The sequence below is a fragment of the Crocuta crocuta genome, unplaced genomic scaffold (genome assembly GCF_008692635.1).
Source record: "Crocuta crocuta isolate KB4526 unplaced genomic scaffold, BGI_CrCroc_1.0 scaffold233, whole genome shotgun sequence".
NCBI classification, from domain to species: domain Eukaryota; kingdom Metazoa; phylum Chordata; class Mammalia; order Carnivora; family Hyaenidae; genus Crocuta; species Crocuta crocuta.
The window spans coordinates 3940454-3954640 of record NW_027529526.1 but is presented as its reverse complement, the minus strand read 5'-3'; the positions used below and the strand labels follow the sequence as shown (position 1 = coordinate 3954640).

The window sequence follows — 14187 nt, the reverse complement described above, 5'->3', positions numbered from 1 at the left end:
CACGGAAAAACGTTTCCGTGGCCAATGTCAAACAGATTACTGCCTACATTTTATTCTAGATTTATGGTTATAGGTTTTAATAGCTATGTTAAAGGCATTGTCATTGCTAATTTTATCATCTCTGTAATTTCTGGGACTCTTTCTATTGGCTGATTTTTCTCATGCTTATAGGCTCATATTTTCTTTATTTTTAAGTTTATTATTTATTTTGAGAGAGAGAGAGAGCAGGAAAGAGGGAGAGAGAGAGAGAGAGAGAGAGAGAGAGAGAGAGAGAGAGAGAGAATCCTAATCAGGTTCCACACTATTAGTGAGGAGATCAATGTAGGGCTCAAACTTACGAACCATGAGATCATGACCTGAGCCAAAGTTGGGCATTTAACTAAGCCACCCAGGTGTCCCAAATATCTAGTATTATTACTGGATACTGGACAATATGTATATTACATTGTAGTGTATGTGGAATTTGTTCTTTTCCTTTCAACGGTTTGAATTTTCTTCTGATGGATAGTCATTTACTCACATATCGTCTTGATCATTTTGAGGCTACTTTTTAAGCTTTTTAATAATGAGTCTCCTTTTTTTTTTTAAGTTTGTTTAAATGATCTCTACACTCAACATGGGGCTCAAACTCATGACTCTGACATGCTCTTCTGACTGACTCAGCCATGCACCCCTTGAGTTCATTTTACTCTAGGGATAATTTATTCTCACTCAGAAGGTATGGCTTTTCTGGGTCTCCACTGAATGCCCTGGGTGTATAATGAACATCCTTTACTGTACCAACTTAAATATCTCCCCATAATATGTGAACTCTGATAGTTTTGCAGTTTACTAGTTTTTCTTTTCCAGATAGCTGTTCTTTGCTGAACCTCTTATATTCATTACTCTATTTATGAGCACCTAAGTACTCAGCTAAAAACTCAAAAGGACCCAAGAGAAGAGTTTTGAATTTTTCTCTGTACTCTCTTCACTCTCAGACTTCCACCAGCAAATTATAGCCACTACAATTTCCTCAAACTCTGATAACTAATCAGTTCAGTGAGGCTTCCCTATAGTACTTGGGTTAGATCCCCCTACCAGGGTCTGGTAAATGCCACCAGATAGAAAGCCAGGATGATTTTAGAGCTCACTTCCCTCAGAGATTATAGTCTTGTGCATCCTGTTTTTAATTCCTTACAATGGCTGTTATATATATATGATCAAAATCTCTTGTTTATTTTAGAAGATAAAGTCCCTATTTGAACAACATGATTAGCCTATACTAATTAATTGGCATATATCAAATACTATACTCAATAATTGCATAATATACGTTCTATTCAAGTGTTCATGGAAAATTACTCAAATAGACCACAGGTTGAGTGATAAAGCAAGTCTAAGCAAATTTCAAGGAATTGAAACCATGTAGGGTATAGTTTTTTACCACAACAGAATCAAATAGAAATAGGTAATAGGAAAATAACTATGAAATCCCCAAATAGGATTTAAGCAACATACTTAATCTATGACACAAAAAAATAAATCACAATAAAAATTAGACATTTTGAACCAAATTATAATAATAACATGAAATCTCAAAATTTATGTCAGACAATGCAGTTATTAGAACTTTAAATGCAAATATTACAAAAGCAGAAAAGTTGGAAATTAATAACCAAGCACCAACTAAACCCTGCAAAAGAGATGATAATGAATATATCTCGGAGCATAAGTCAACGGTATAGAAAATTGTAGTCTAATAGAAAAAATCAACAAAACTAAGATAGTTATTTGTAAAGATTAGTGGAATTAATAAACCTTCTGCAAGGCTGATTAAGTGATAGAGAAAACAAAACATTAATGTCAGTATGAAAAAATAGATATAACTATATATTCCTATAGATATTGATAATAATAAGATTGATTGAACTTTATTTTAATAAATTTGAAGACGGATAAAATATAAAATTTCCTGAAAAATATACTTATTTAAATAGTTTTATGTTTGCCAAAGATACGGAGTTTATAATTAAAATCCCTCCCACAGTAGTGACTCCAGACCCTGATTGCCACACTGGTGAATTTTTTCAAACATTCAGGAAAGAAATAGTACCAATATTATACAAACTCTTCAGTCAATATAAAAGAGGAAACACTTTCCAATTAATTTTATGAGGCCAGAAAACCTTGACAAGTACATTATAATAGAAATCTACAGACCAATGTCCCTTATAAACATAGATGCAAAAATCTTCAACAAAATATTAGAAGAAATAAGACAAAATATCTACTATTATCCTTCTACTCAATTTTATCCTGATGATCCTAAGTAGAGAAATAAGATAATAAAGAGACTTGTGAAGAGACTGAACAGAATCAGTCAGATATGGCAAGAATGTTGAAATTGTTGAATCAAGAATTTTTAAGAACTGTAATATTAAAAGCTTTAAAGGAAAAACTAGACAATATGCTTGTATCTATTATCTAATAGATAATGTAAGCAAAGACATGGAAATTCTAAGAAGGAATATAAAAGAAGTTCTAGAGATCAAAAACACTGCAACAGGCATAAAAAATGTTTCTGATGGGTTCATTAGTAGACTAAAAACATCTAAAGGAAGAATCTCTGAGCTTGAAGATGTGACAATAAAAACTTCCAAAGCTGAAAAGCAAAGAATAAAAAGACTGGAAAAAATAGAACAGAATATCCAAGAACTAAGGAAGAACTACAAAAGGTGAAAGATATGTGTAATGGGAATATATGAAAAGGAATAAAGATGGAAAGAAACAGAATCAATATTTAAAGCGATAATGACTGAAAATTTGCCCCAAAATAATGTCAGACACCAAACCACAGATCCAGGAAGCTCAGAAACATCAAGCAGGAAAATGCCAAAACAAAAACACTAAGCCTAAGTATATAATATTCAAACTACAAAAATCAAAGATAAAGAAAACAATTGAAAGAAGCCAGACAGAAGAAACAAGTTACCTATATAGATAAACAAAGATAAGAATTACATTGACCTATCATCAGGAACCATGCAAACAAGAAAAGAACAGGATGAAAAAAATAAAACAACCAACATAGAATTCTATACTCTGCAAAATTATCCTCCAAAAGTAAAGGAGAAAGATTTTCTTAGACAAAAAAGAAAAGAAAAGAAAAAAAATTTGAGGGAATATGTTGCCACTAGACATGGATTTTAAGAATTGTTAAAATAAGTTCTTCAGAGAGAAGAAATATCATGTATGTCAGAATCTAAGATCTACATAAGAAAAGGAAGAGCATTAGAGAATAAATAAGTGAAGGTAAAATGGAAACTTTTTTTGTATTCTTAATTGAGCTAACAAATACATTTACTTAAAATAAAAATTGAAACAAGATATTTGTGTGCGTGTGAAATGTGATAGATTACATTAATTGATTTTGAATGTTGAACAAGTTTTGCATAACTGAGATAAATCCATACATAAGAGTAGATGTATGCTTATATATAAGTGAAATGAATGGTAGCAATGATAAAAGGGATAGGAAGGAGGAAATAGGAATATTTTGTTGTTTTAATGTACTTGTATTACCCATGAAGAAATCTATATTATTTGAAAGTAGACTCAGATTAGTTGTAAATACATATTGTAAATCCAAGATAAACACTAAAAATAGTTTTCAAAAAGTAGAATTGATATTCTAACAGAGGAAAGAAACGGGATGACATAAGGTACTAATTCAAATCACACAAAAAGGAGACAAAATGTGGAAGACAAAAAATAAGAACAAAGAATAGAAACAACTAATAGAAAACAGTGACAAATATGGTAATAGTAATCTAACTATATAATAATCACCTTAACTATCACTGGTCTAAAGACACTATTTAAAAGATGGGTACTGTCAGAGTTGACGAAAAAACAAGACCTAACTATATGTCATCTAAAAACATCCACTTTACATACAAAGACACATACAGATTAAAAGTAAAGGGAAGGAGAAAGATACAGCATGCTAACACTGATCAAAATAAAGCAGGAATGGCTATACTATTTTCAGACAGAGCAGACTTCAGAGAAGGAAAGTTATCAGGGACTAAGAGGGGCATTATATAATGATAAAAGGGCCAATACTTCAAGAATATATAACAGTCCTTAATGTGTATGTGCCTCACAACAAAATGTCAAAATACATGAGGAAAATACTGATACTGTAAGGAGAAACAGATGAATTCACTATTATACTTGGAGACTTCAACACCTCTCTATCAGAAATGAACTGATCCATGAACATTGGGGTACATGTGCTCCTATGCTGATGCATAGGAGCACATGTACCCCAATGTTCATAGCAGCACTCTCCACGATAGCTAAAACATGGAAAGAGCCTAAGTGTCCATCAACAGATGAATGGNAATAAACTATTAAAAAAATAAAAAAATAAAAAAATAAAAAAAAAAAGAAATGAACTGATCCAGCAGCAGAAAATCAGTAAGGATATAGTTGAACTCAGCAGCTTTGTCATTCATCTGGATATAATGGACATCTATAGACTATTTCATCCTATAGTAGTAAATTAAACATTCTACTCTTCTTTTGGAATTTTGAATGAGATTGTATTGGACCTAGAAACTAGTAATGAACAAGTAGAGTTTGAAATTAAAAACACAATGCATTTACATTAGATTCATAAAAAGTTAAATACTAAGGTCTAAAATCTAACAAAATATGTAGAAAATCTGTATGAGGTAAACAACAAAACTCTGATAAGACATATCAAAGAACAAAATAACAGGGAGATATCCCATGTTTTTTACAGGTTTTTAAAAATTAAGTTGAGGAAGTTCCCCTCTATTCCAAGTTTGCTGAGAATTTTTATCATGAATGAGCGGTGGATTTTGTGAAATGCTTTTCTGCATCTACTGATATTATCATGTAATTTTTCTTTTCTAGTATGTTAATGTGATGGATTACAAATATTGATTTGAGGAGACCCCTGAGTCGGTTAAGTGTCCAACTTTGGCTCAGGTCATGATCTTGAAGTTTGCAGGTTTGAGCCCAGCAACAGGCTCTGTGCTGACAACTTGGAGCCTGGAGCCTGCTTTAGATTGTGTATCCCTGTCTCTCAGCCCCTCCTCCCACTCATGTTCTGTCTTGTCTCTCTTAAAAATAAACAAACATCAAAAAATATTTTTAAAAGCCCACAAATATTGATTTTTGAATGTTACACCAGCCCTGCATATCTTGAATATATCCCACTTGGTTATGGTGTATGATTCTTTTTACATTGTTGGATTTGACTTGTAAACTTGTTGAGGGTTTTTGTATCTATATTCATGAGTGCTATTCATCTGCAGTTTCCTTTTATTGTACTATATTTGTCTAATTTCGGTATTAAGGTAATGCTGGATTGATACAATGAGTTAAGAAGTATTCCCTCTGCTTCCATCTTCTGGAATAGATTGTAAAGAACTGATATAATTGTTTCCTTAAATGTTTGGTAGAATTCACTAATGAACCCAATTGGGCTTAGTGCTTTCTGTTTTGGTAAGTTATTAATATTTTTCTCAGTTTCATGATATATCAATTACATGATATAGATATAGGCCTATTCAAATGGTCTTTTTCTTTTTGTGTAAATTTTGGCATCATTATATGTAAGGCTTTTGCAGCAAATGATGCCAGAACAACTGGACATCCACAGGTAAAAAAAAATGAATCTAGACACAGACATAGATCTTACATCCTAAAAATATTACTCATAATGGATTATTGACCTAAATCTAAAATGCAAAGCTATAAAATTCCTAGGTGATAACATAAGAAAAAACCTAGATGACCTAGAATATAACACGTATAGGAGGATTAGGAGGAACTTGACGGAGGAACAAGGGGGAGAAGAAGGGCGGAAATGGTGGGGGAAAGGGAGAGAGGCAAACCATGAGAGACTCTTGAATGCTGACAAAAACTGAGGACTGATGGATGTGGGGGGGAGGGGGGATGGGCATGGAGGAGGGCACTTTGTGGATGAGCACTGAGTGTTATGTGGAAACTAATTTTACAATAAACTATTAAAAAAAAAAAGAATATAACAATGAATTTTTCACTCTAACACAAAAGGCAAAAATCAATGAAAAAAAAATAATTGATAAACCAGACTTCCATGAAAATTAAAAACTTTGCTCTGCAAAAGACAATGTCAAAAGAATTATAAGATAAGTCACAGACTAAGGGAAAATATTTGCAAAATACTTAACTAATAAAGGTCTTCTATCCAAAATATACAAAGAAATCTTATAAATCAACAATAAGAAATTTTTTTTTTTTTTNNNTGAAACAGGCTCCAGGCTCTGAGCTGGCAGTCAGCACAGAGCCCGACGCGGGGCTCGAACCCACGAACCGCGAGACCATGACCTAAGCGAAAGTCGGACGCTTAACCGACTAAGCCACCCAGGCGCCCCCACAATAAGAAAATTTAAAAAATATGATTAAAACAGAGGCAAAAATATAAACAGAAACCTTGCTCCAAAAGATATATAGATGGCAAGTAAATATATGAAAAATATTTAATTCTGTATGTTACTAAGGAATTGCAAATTAATACCCAATTAGATACCATCATACACTTATTATAATAGCCAAAATCCAGTGCAACCCCATGTTCATTGCAGCATTACTTACCATAGCCAAGACATGAAAGCATTTAAGTATGTAAAAATGGATTAATGGGTTAAAAAATGTGAGATATATATATATATATATATATATATATCTCACATTTATATATATATATATACTGGAATATTACACAGCCATAAAAGGGATGAGATCTTGCCAATTGTGATGACACATGGATGGACCTAGATGGTATTTGCTAGGTGAAATAAGTCAGACAGAAAAAGGCAAATATCCTATGATCTCATTATATGTTAAATCTTAAACAAATAAACTGAGCTTATAAACACATAGAACAGATGGGTGGTTACCAGAGACAAAGGGTGAAGGGTAGATGAAACAGAAGAGGGTCAAAAGTTACAGACTTTCAGTTATAAAATAAATAAGTCTTGGGTATGTAACATCATGGTGTCAATAGTTAATAATACTCTGTTGTATATTTGAAAGTTGTTAAGAGAATAGATCCTAAAAGTTCTAATCATAAGAGAACAATTTTATACCTATATTTGGTGACAAATGTTATCTATACTTTCTTTGGTGATCACCACAAAATATATACAAATATTCAATTATTATATTACATACCTGAAACTATCATAATTATATTATATTGTCAATTATATCTCAAAAAAAAAAAAAGAAGAATGGCCAAAATAGGAACAACGGCAACACCAAATGCTAGAGAGGATGTGGAGCAATAGGAACTTAATTCATTTCCAGTGGGAAGGCAAAATATTAAACTTTTTTGAAACACAGCTTGGTAGTTTCTTGCAAAACCAAAATACTCTAAATATGACCCAACAATTGCACTCCTTGATATTTACCCAAACAAACTGAAAACGTGTCTGCACAAAAACCTGAATATGGATGTTGATAGCAGTTTTATTCATAATTGCGAAAACATGAAAGCAACAAAGATGTCCTTCTGTAGGTAAATGGATAAATCAACTATGGTACATCCAGCAAAGGGAGTATTATTTGGTGCTATAAATGATCTCAAGTCATGAAAAGACATGGAGGAAACTTAAATGCATATTACTAAGCAAAAGAAGCCAGTCTGAAAGGCTATTTCCTGTATAATTCCAACTATATGACATTTTGGAAAATGAAAAGCTATAGAGACTATAAAAAGATTAGCAATCACCAGGAGATATGGAGGAGAAAGAGATGAATAGAGCACAGAGGATTTTTTAGGGCAGTGAAAGTACTCTGTACAATAATAAAATGGTGGATTGATGTTCATTATACATTTGTCAAATGCATAGAATGTACAACATCACAGATGAATCTTAATTTTTAACATTTACATTTTGAATGAAGGGAGAATAAAAGCTAAAATCATGCTTTTGAAAAGAAAAAAAAAGTTGTAGCCACAGAAAGCAAAATTAAAAGCTAAATATGCTGCTCTTTCTTATTTTAGAAGGGAACAGGAAAAATGATAGCAAATTCTCAACCAAGTATTGTTCTGTGAAAAGCCCAAACACTGACCAGTTCTCTTGACTGCACAGAGTACAAAGACTCTTTCAATGCCCCTTTGCACAGCTTAAGATGAACTTCATGTGCCTCTCTATCTTCTATTCAAATTAGGCAACAATTAATGGTGTCAGAGGGAATTCAAATATGAACTAAACTGACAACTGATAACAGTATTTGTCTATAAGTTTTGGGCCCTATTGTGACCATCAAATGTGAGCTTTTTAGCAATTTCTTATAATTAAATGACAAGTAAAGTTTATCAATGATATAGTTCTTAAAAGTAATCAGTTCTCAGCATTCAAGGATTATATACATCATTTGTTCTAAACAAAACTTCAAAGTAATAGATAAGTTCTTGAGATCTATTGTACAACATAGTGATTATTGTCAACAAATACTGTATTATAAACTCGAAACTAGCTAAGAGACTAGATCTTAATTTTTCTTACCACAAAAATAGTGATCATTATGTGATGTCATAGAGGTATTAGCTAATGCTATGGTGGTAACTATATTGCAATATATAAAGGTATCAAATCAACACATTGTACACTCAAGTTTACACAATGTTATATGTCAATTATATCCCAATTTTAAAAAGAAAAAGATAGAGAAATATATAAACATAGGCCAGATACTGAGCTGAATTGAGGGAGACAATTACCACTGAGATGGACAGAAAATACTCTTAAAATGTCTGAAGCCTAAGCTGAAATGTGGTATGGCTAACCAAACAAAAACAATGAAGCCAGTTTAAAAGCGTATTCTTTGAAAGTAAAGAGACAATGTCTCAGAGTGCAAGTTCTGTAATCATTAGTGATAGCCACAACCAAAAGTGTAATGTTTAAAGAAGACAGCTGTACACCGTATCAGTAAAATGTCACAAGGATGATAGTATCTGAGCTGTACAATCTTTAGAGTCGTTTCATACCAGGCAACATAGTGATTTTTACACATGAAGTTATATTTTTATATACAGGTGTTTGAAATGTGTAGGCATTATCTTTATTGAAATAAACTGCCCTCAGGACTCACCACAGAAAGAAAACCTGTGGTAACATCCTATAGTCAGATCAATGATGCATTAAGATCAAAGTGCAGAGAAAACTTCTTAGGTCTTTCTGAGTTTGATAAAAGAGTCTTGAATGGCAAAATTATTAGTTGCTGAGAAAGAAGATTCCATGGTCTGGGTTGGCAGTTCCCAAACCTAGAAAATCTACCACTCCAATCAGGTGCTAACTCTTTAACATCGACTATATTCTTAAAATCCATACAAGTCTTGTCAAGCTATCCACTGACAAGTGATTTCCCTCCCTCGCAGTCACCTGCCTTTGTCACTGCAGGATATTCTCAAAAATAAAAAAATCAAACATTTGCAAGAATACTGAGAATTTTTATGATTTGGGGAGGGAATCCATATGGATTCCATAAAGAGTAACAATAGTAATAAGATAAAAACAATTATATAGATAACTCTAAATTTTAAAAGTCTCCAACAAGAGTTGGATGACTAAGAATAGCCTTGATTTCATTCTAATTTGTAGTTTCCCAAAAACCCATAGAGTTAGCTCTAAGATGTAACTTCTTCAGGATTACAATATTAATTGAGCCCTACAAATACTTCCATTGCCTTCCTGACCAAAGCAAAATTTCCAAGAGTGATTACATTCAGCTTACTTATAGTTTAAATTGTATTACAGAAAGGTAAAGTATTCTGTGCCTCCTGTTTTAAACTTTCGTGAGAAACTATTAAGAGCTACTGAATAAGATCTTTGATATACCTTCAAGTAGGCTGCTCATTAAATATGGAAGAAGGGAAGATCCATGAGCACCTGGGAGTCTGTACATTTGTTTCCTTGACGTCTTCCAGTAACAGCTACAGGGCATCTGGTATTTCTGGTAATTGCAGAATAAGTGACAGAATTTTAGGCCTAAGTAACTTTACTCTTCTTTAAACTGGAACTTCGCCTTAGTCTTTCCTTGTCTTTCATAAACTTGACCAGTTATTTTGTAGGATGCACTTCAGTTTGGATTGTCTGATGATCCCATTATTAGTTTCAGGTTAGGCGTTTTTGGGAGGAATACCACAGAAACTATGTTGTGACTTCAGGATCAAAAGGTACATAATACTGACTTATCTTATGACTGGCTTAATCACTTGGTTAAGATGGTGTCTGTACATTCTTCCACTGTAAAGTTACTATTTTACCTTTAATAAATGGTAAATATCTTGTGGGAATCTACTTCAAGACCATGTAAATATCCTATTTTCTATATTTCCTATCAAAAATTTTGACCACAGGGTGTCTGGCTGGATCAGTCAGTATACTGTGCAACTCTTGATCTTGGGGTTGTGTGTTCAAGCCACACCACTGGGTGTAGAGATTACTTTTCAAAAAAAGCTTTAAAAAATTAGCCACTAAATTTAGCATCCATTTGATGATTTTTCCTCCAAACAATTATTACTGTGATGATTGCCAAATGATATTTTACTAATTCTGTCATTCCTTTTGCACTTACTAATTGAAATTTTACCATAAGACAGTTTTCCCTAACCCCAATTTGTTTATTCATTTATTCATGTCAAGATGAATTTGTAGATTCTTATTCTATGAATTAAAATTCATCATTTTGGGAGTGCCTGAGTGGCTCAGTCAGTTAAATGACTGGCTCTTGATTTGGACTCAGGTCATGATCTTGTGGTTCATGAGTTCGAGCCCTGTGTCAGGCTCAGTGCTGACATTGCACAGCCTGCTTGGGCTTCTCTATTTTCCTCTCTCCCTGCCCTTCCCTGACTCTCTCTCTCCAAAGTAAATAAATAAATAAATAAAAATTAAATTTTATCATATACATAGTTATTTATCATTATATATTTATTATGTAATATATAATATTATATGCTTGTCATTATTTATTTGTTACATTATCCTAGAATTGACCAATGGGAGCTTCTCTAACATTGTTCCTGTGTCTTTTAGATATGTTCCCATCATTTTTCTTTAACACTTTATTACCAATATCACAAGATGGTTCCAGGTTCTGGTATGTTCCCTGCCCATCTCTGAAATCAGTAAGGTTTCCAAGAACCATTATTTCCTTTTATAGGAAAATAGTATTTAAGAAACAACATTTGGTGCTAGCTGTGCTTTCTGGTAGTGGGCCCTCTGAATGTCTGGTATCCTCGTTGACTCTCAGAAGACTGAGTTAGGCAATACATCTATTTATATATACACACACATAAATTCTATAGCGTTAGAGATAGATATGGATATAGATGTGGGGTGTGTGTGTGTGTGTGTGTGTGTGTGTGTGTGTCCTAAGGTTCATGAGCTTCTACCATTTCAGGAATTTTTTCTAACCTTTGCCCTACTTTCTTTGTAACTTTCCTTTCTCAAACCAAGGCATTCATTATCCATATCCTATTTCTTTATTTGTTCATTCCTACAATGTACATAAATTTGCATCAGAATTGCCAACTCATACCACTTTGATAAACCAGCCTACTAAGTATAATACTTCTATACTTAATTTTGGGTTCTTTTATTCTTTAGCCTTAAAGGATATAGTCAAAATAGTATGTTCCAAAGTTATTTTGGTTTGTTTTACTTGCCCACCACACCATACACTTTGAATGTGATTATATTATTTATTTGAAATATGGTTAAATTCTTTTATTTTGTTTGTACCCAGTTTGGTTCTCCTATTAGTGTTTGTTTGTTTAGTATGAGAAAAAGTAATATGGTTCTAAAAGTCACAACAACAAAAAAGTATACTCAAAGAAGTGTAATCCCCATCCCTATCTACTCTATTTTATCCACCAGCCCTATCTTTTCTATTCCATTTGTACCATTTATCTCTAGATAACCAGTCTCAGTAGTTTCTTCTTTACCATTCCTCTGTTTCTTTCTGCACAACTGAGCAGATGCAGATAAGTGTATATTTTCTCATTTTACCTTTCTACATAAAAAGTGGCATCCAATAATGCACTGTTACATTTAGCAATATATTTTAGAAATCACTCCATTTCAGATTATAGATATTTTCTTCAATCTTCCCTTTACAGCTACATAGTACCCCATTGTTTGACTATAGCATAGTTTATTCAAATACTCTTCTATATATGTGTATTTAAGTTATTTCTAATTACAAATGATGCAGGAGTAAATAGCTTTCCACATATATATTTTCATAATGTTGGAGGTGTATCTTCAGGGTAAATTCCTAGAAGTGATCCTGCTGGGTCAAAAGAAAGTACATGTGTATTTTTGCTAAATACTGTGAAATTCCCTTTCAAAAGAGTTGTACCAGTTTGCATTCTCCATAAAATGAAGTTTCCTAGGTCTTCATAGCTGTGCCAAAAGAATGTATTTTTAATTTGCAACAATTAAATATGTTAGAATTGTTATCTCAATATAGTTTTTTTCTGTTTCTGCTTGTTAGAAAACAGCTTTATTAAGGTAAAATTGATATACAAAATCTATAATTAATGCATGCAATTTGATGAATTTGGACATATGCTTACATGTGTAAAACCATTATAACAATGAAGGTAACAGACATCCTTCACCTCTAAAAATTTCTGTATGTCCCTGGTTTGTTTGTGGTAGGAAGAACACTGAACATTAGGATTATCCTCTGAATTTTTTAAGTGACCAATGCAGTATTGGTGACTATAAATACCAGGCTTTATAGCAGATTTCTAGAACTAATTCATCTTGTATACCTGAAATTTCATATCAACTGAAAAAAATCTCCCCCATTGCTCCTCAATATAGTTTTAATTTGTATTACTTGCTTTATCCACTTCTCTTCTGCCCAAGATGGAACTGAATTTATATTTCTACTATACTAAAGAATATGAAAAACTTTATGAAATGATAATTTTCAAGATATTGGACATCAGTCAATAAAGGACAATATTCCTTGAGAGACAGGAAGCAAATTTATGAGCCCTGCTATTATTGTTCTGGTTTATTGCCTGCAATGAGTTTCCTGGGTACAGCATAGGAAGAAGAATCTAGGTGAAGCCTAGCTACTTTCCTGAGTTGGCGAGCTAGAACTGAAAAACCAGAGAGATGAAGGTGGCTAGAATTCATAGTGCAGAATACCGGACAAGAGAGAGCTACAAAAGGAGAGAAATCCAGATACCTGCAGCAGACCCCCTTCTGTGCCCTCTACTGAGTTCTGATTAGTGCATGCATGAAGAAAAAAAAACACATAAAACCAGGGAAAGAACCACCTGAAAGGACTAGAGAAAGCAGTCCCAGTAGCTTCCTGTAGAAGCTCTTAACAGTTCCTACCTTCACTAGCCAAAATGAAAAGCACCATAATTCATGGGGGCATTATATGAGAGTACTCAGAAGGATTTCACCTCAGTTGTGGGTTGAAAAATGGCACTAGACTAAATGCTGCCTTATCCTGCTTGACAAGACTTAAAACAAGATCCTGAAGTGTCAAACTATTTTCAAGTAACTTAGTAGCCCAGAACAAAGCTCAAGAATATTAATAGGAATATCCAACAAGGTAAAATACACTATGTCTAATATCCAATAAAAAAAAAAAACCTCAGGAATGCAAAAAGCAGCAGGAAATATGGCCCTAATGAGGATAAAAATCAATCAACTGAAGCTGGACCAGAGATAACGTATATGTTAAAATTGATAGACAAAGACATTAAAACAATTATTAGAACTTCATTGTATATGTTCAATAAGCTAATGGAAAGGTTGAAAAGACCAGAGATATGGAAATATATATATACATATGCATACATATAAAAAAGCCAAACTTTTAGCAATGAAAACAAAAATGTCTTAACTAAAAAATATACTCAATAAGATTAAAAGCCAATTAACTATTGAATAAGAAAAAAATAGTAACTTTGGTGACAGATTAATATAATTTATGTATAATAAAACATAAAGATAAAAAGGCATAAAAAATAAACAGTAAATCAGTGAGTGGTGAGTCAATTTCAAAATGTGCCACTGTATCTCTAATTAGAGCCACCAAATATAAGGAGAGAGGATCAAAAACAAATATTGAAAATATAAATAGCTGAAATTT

General features: G+C 32.7%; 1 protein-coding gene across 2 annotated transcripts in view; it reads right to left on the bottom strand.

Annotated features, from left to right (window-relative positions):
• SOX6 (SRY-box transcription factor 6) overlaps positions 1-14187 on the bottom strand; it is a 489234-nt gene that overhangs the window by 261075 nt on the left and 213972 nt on the right. The window contains exon 1 of one of the 2 annotated variants that reach the window (XM_077761054.1): positions 9903-9944. The exons of the other annotated variant lie outside the window; for it this stretch is intronic. Coding sequence (XP_077617180.1) covers positions 9903-9921 — 19 coding nt within the window. The 5' untranslated portion in view covers positions 9922-9944. Of the gene's footprint in view, positions 1-9902; positions 9945-14187 lie in introns of those variants that run through there. 2 annotated transcript variants of the gene reach the window in all.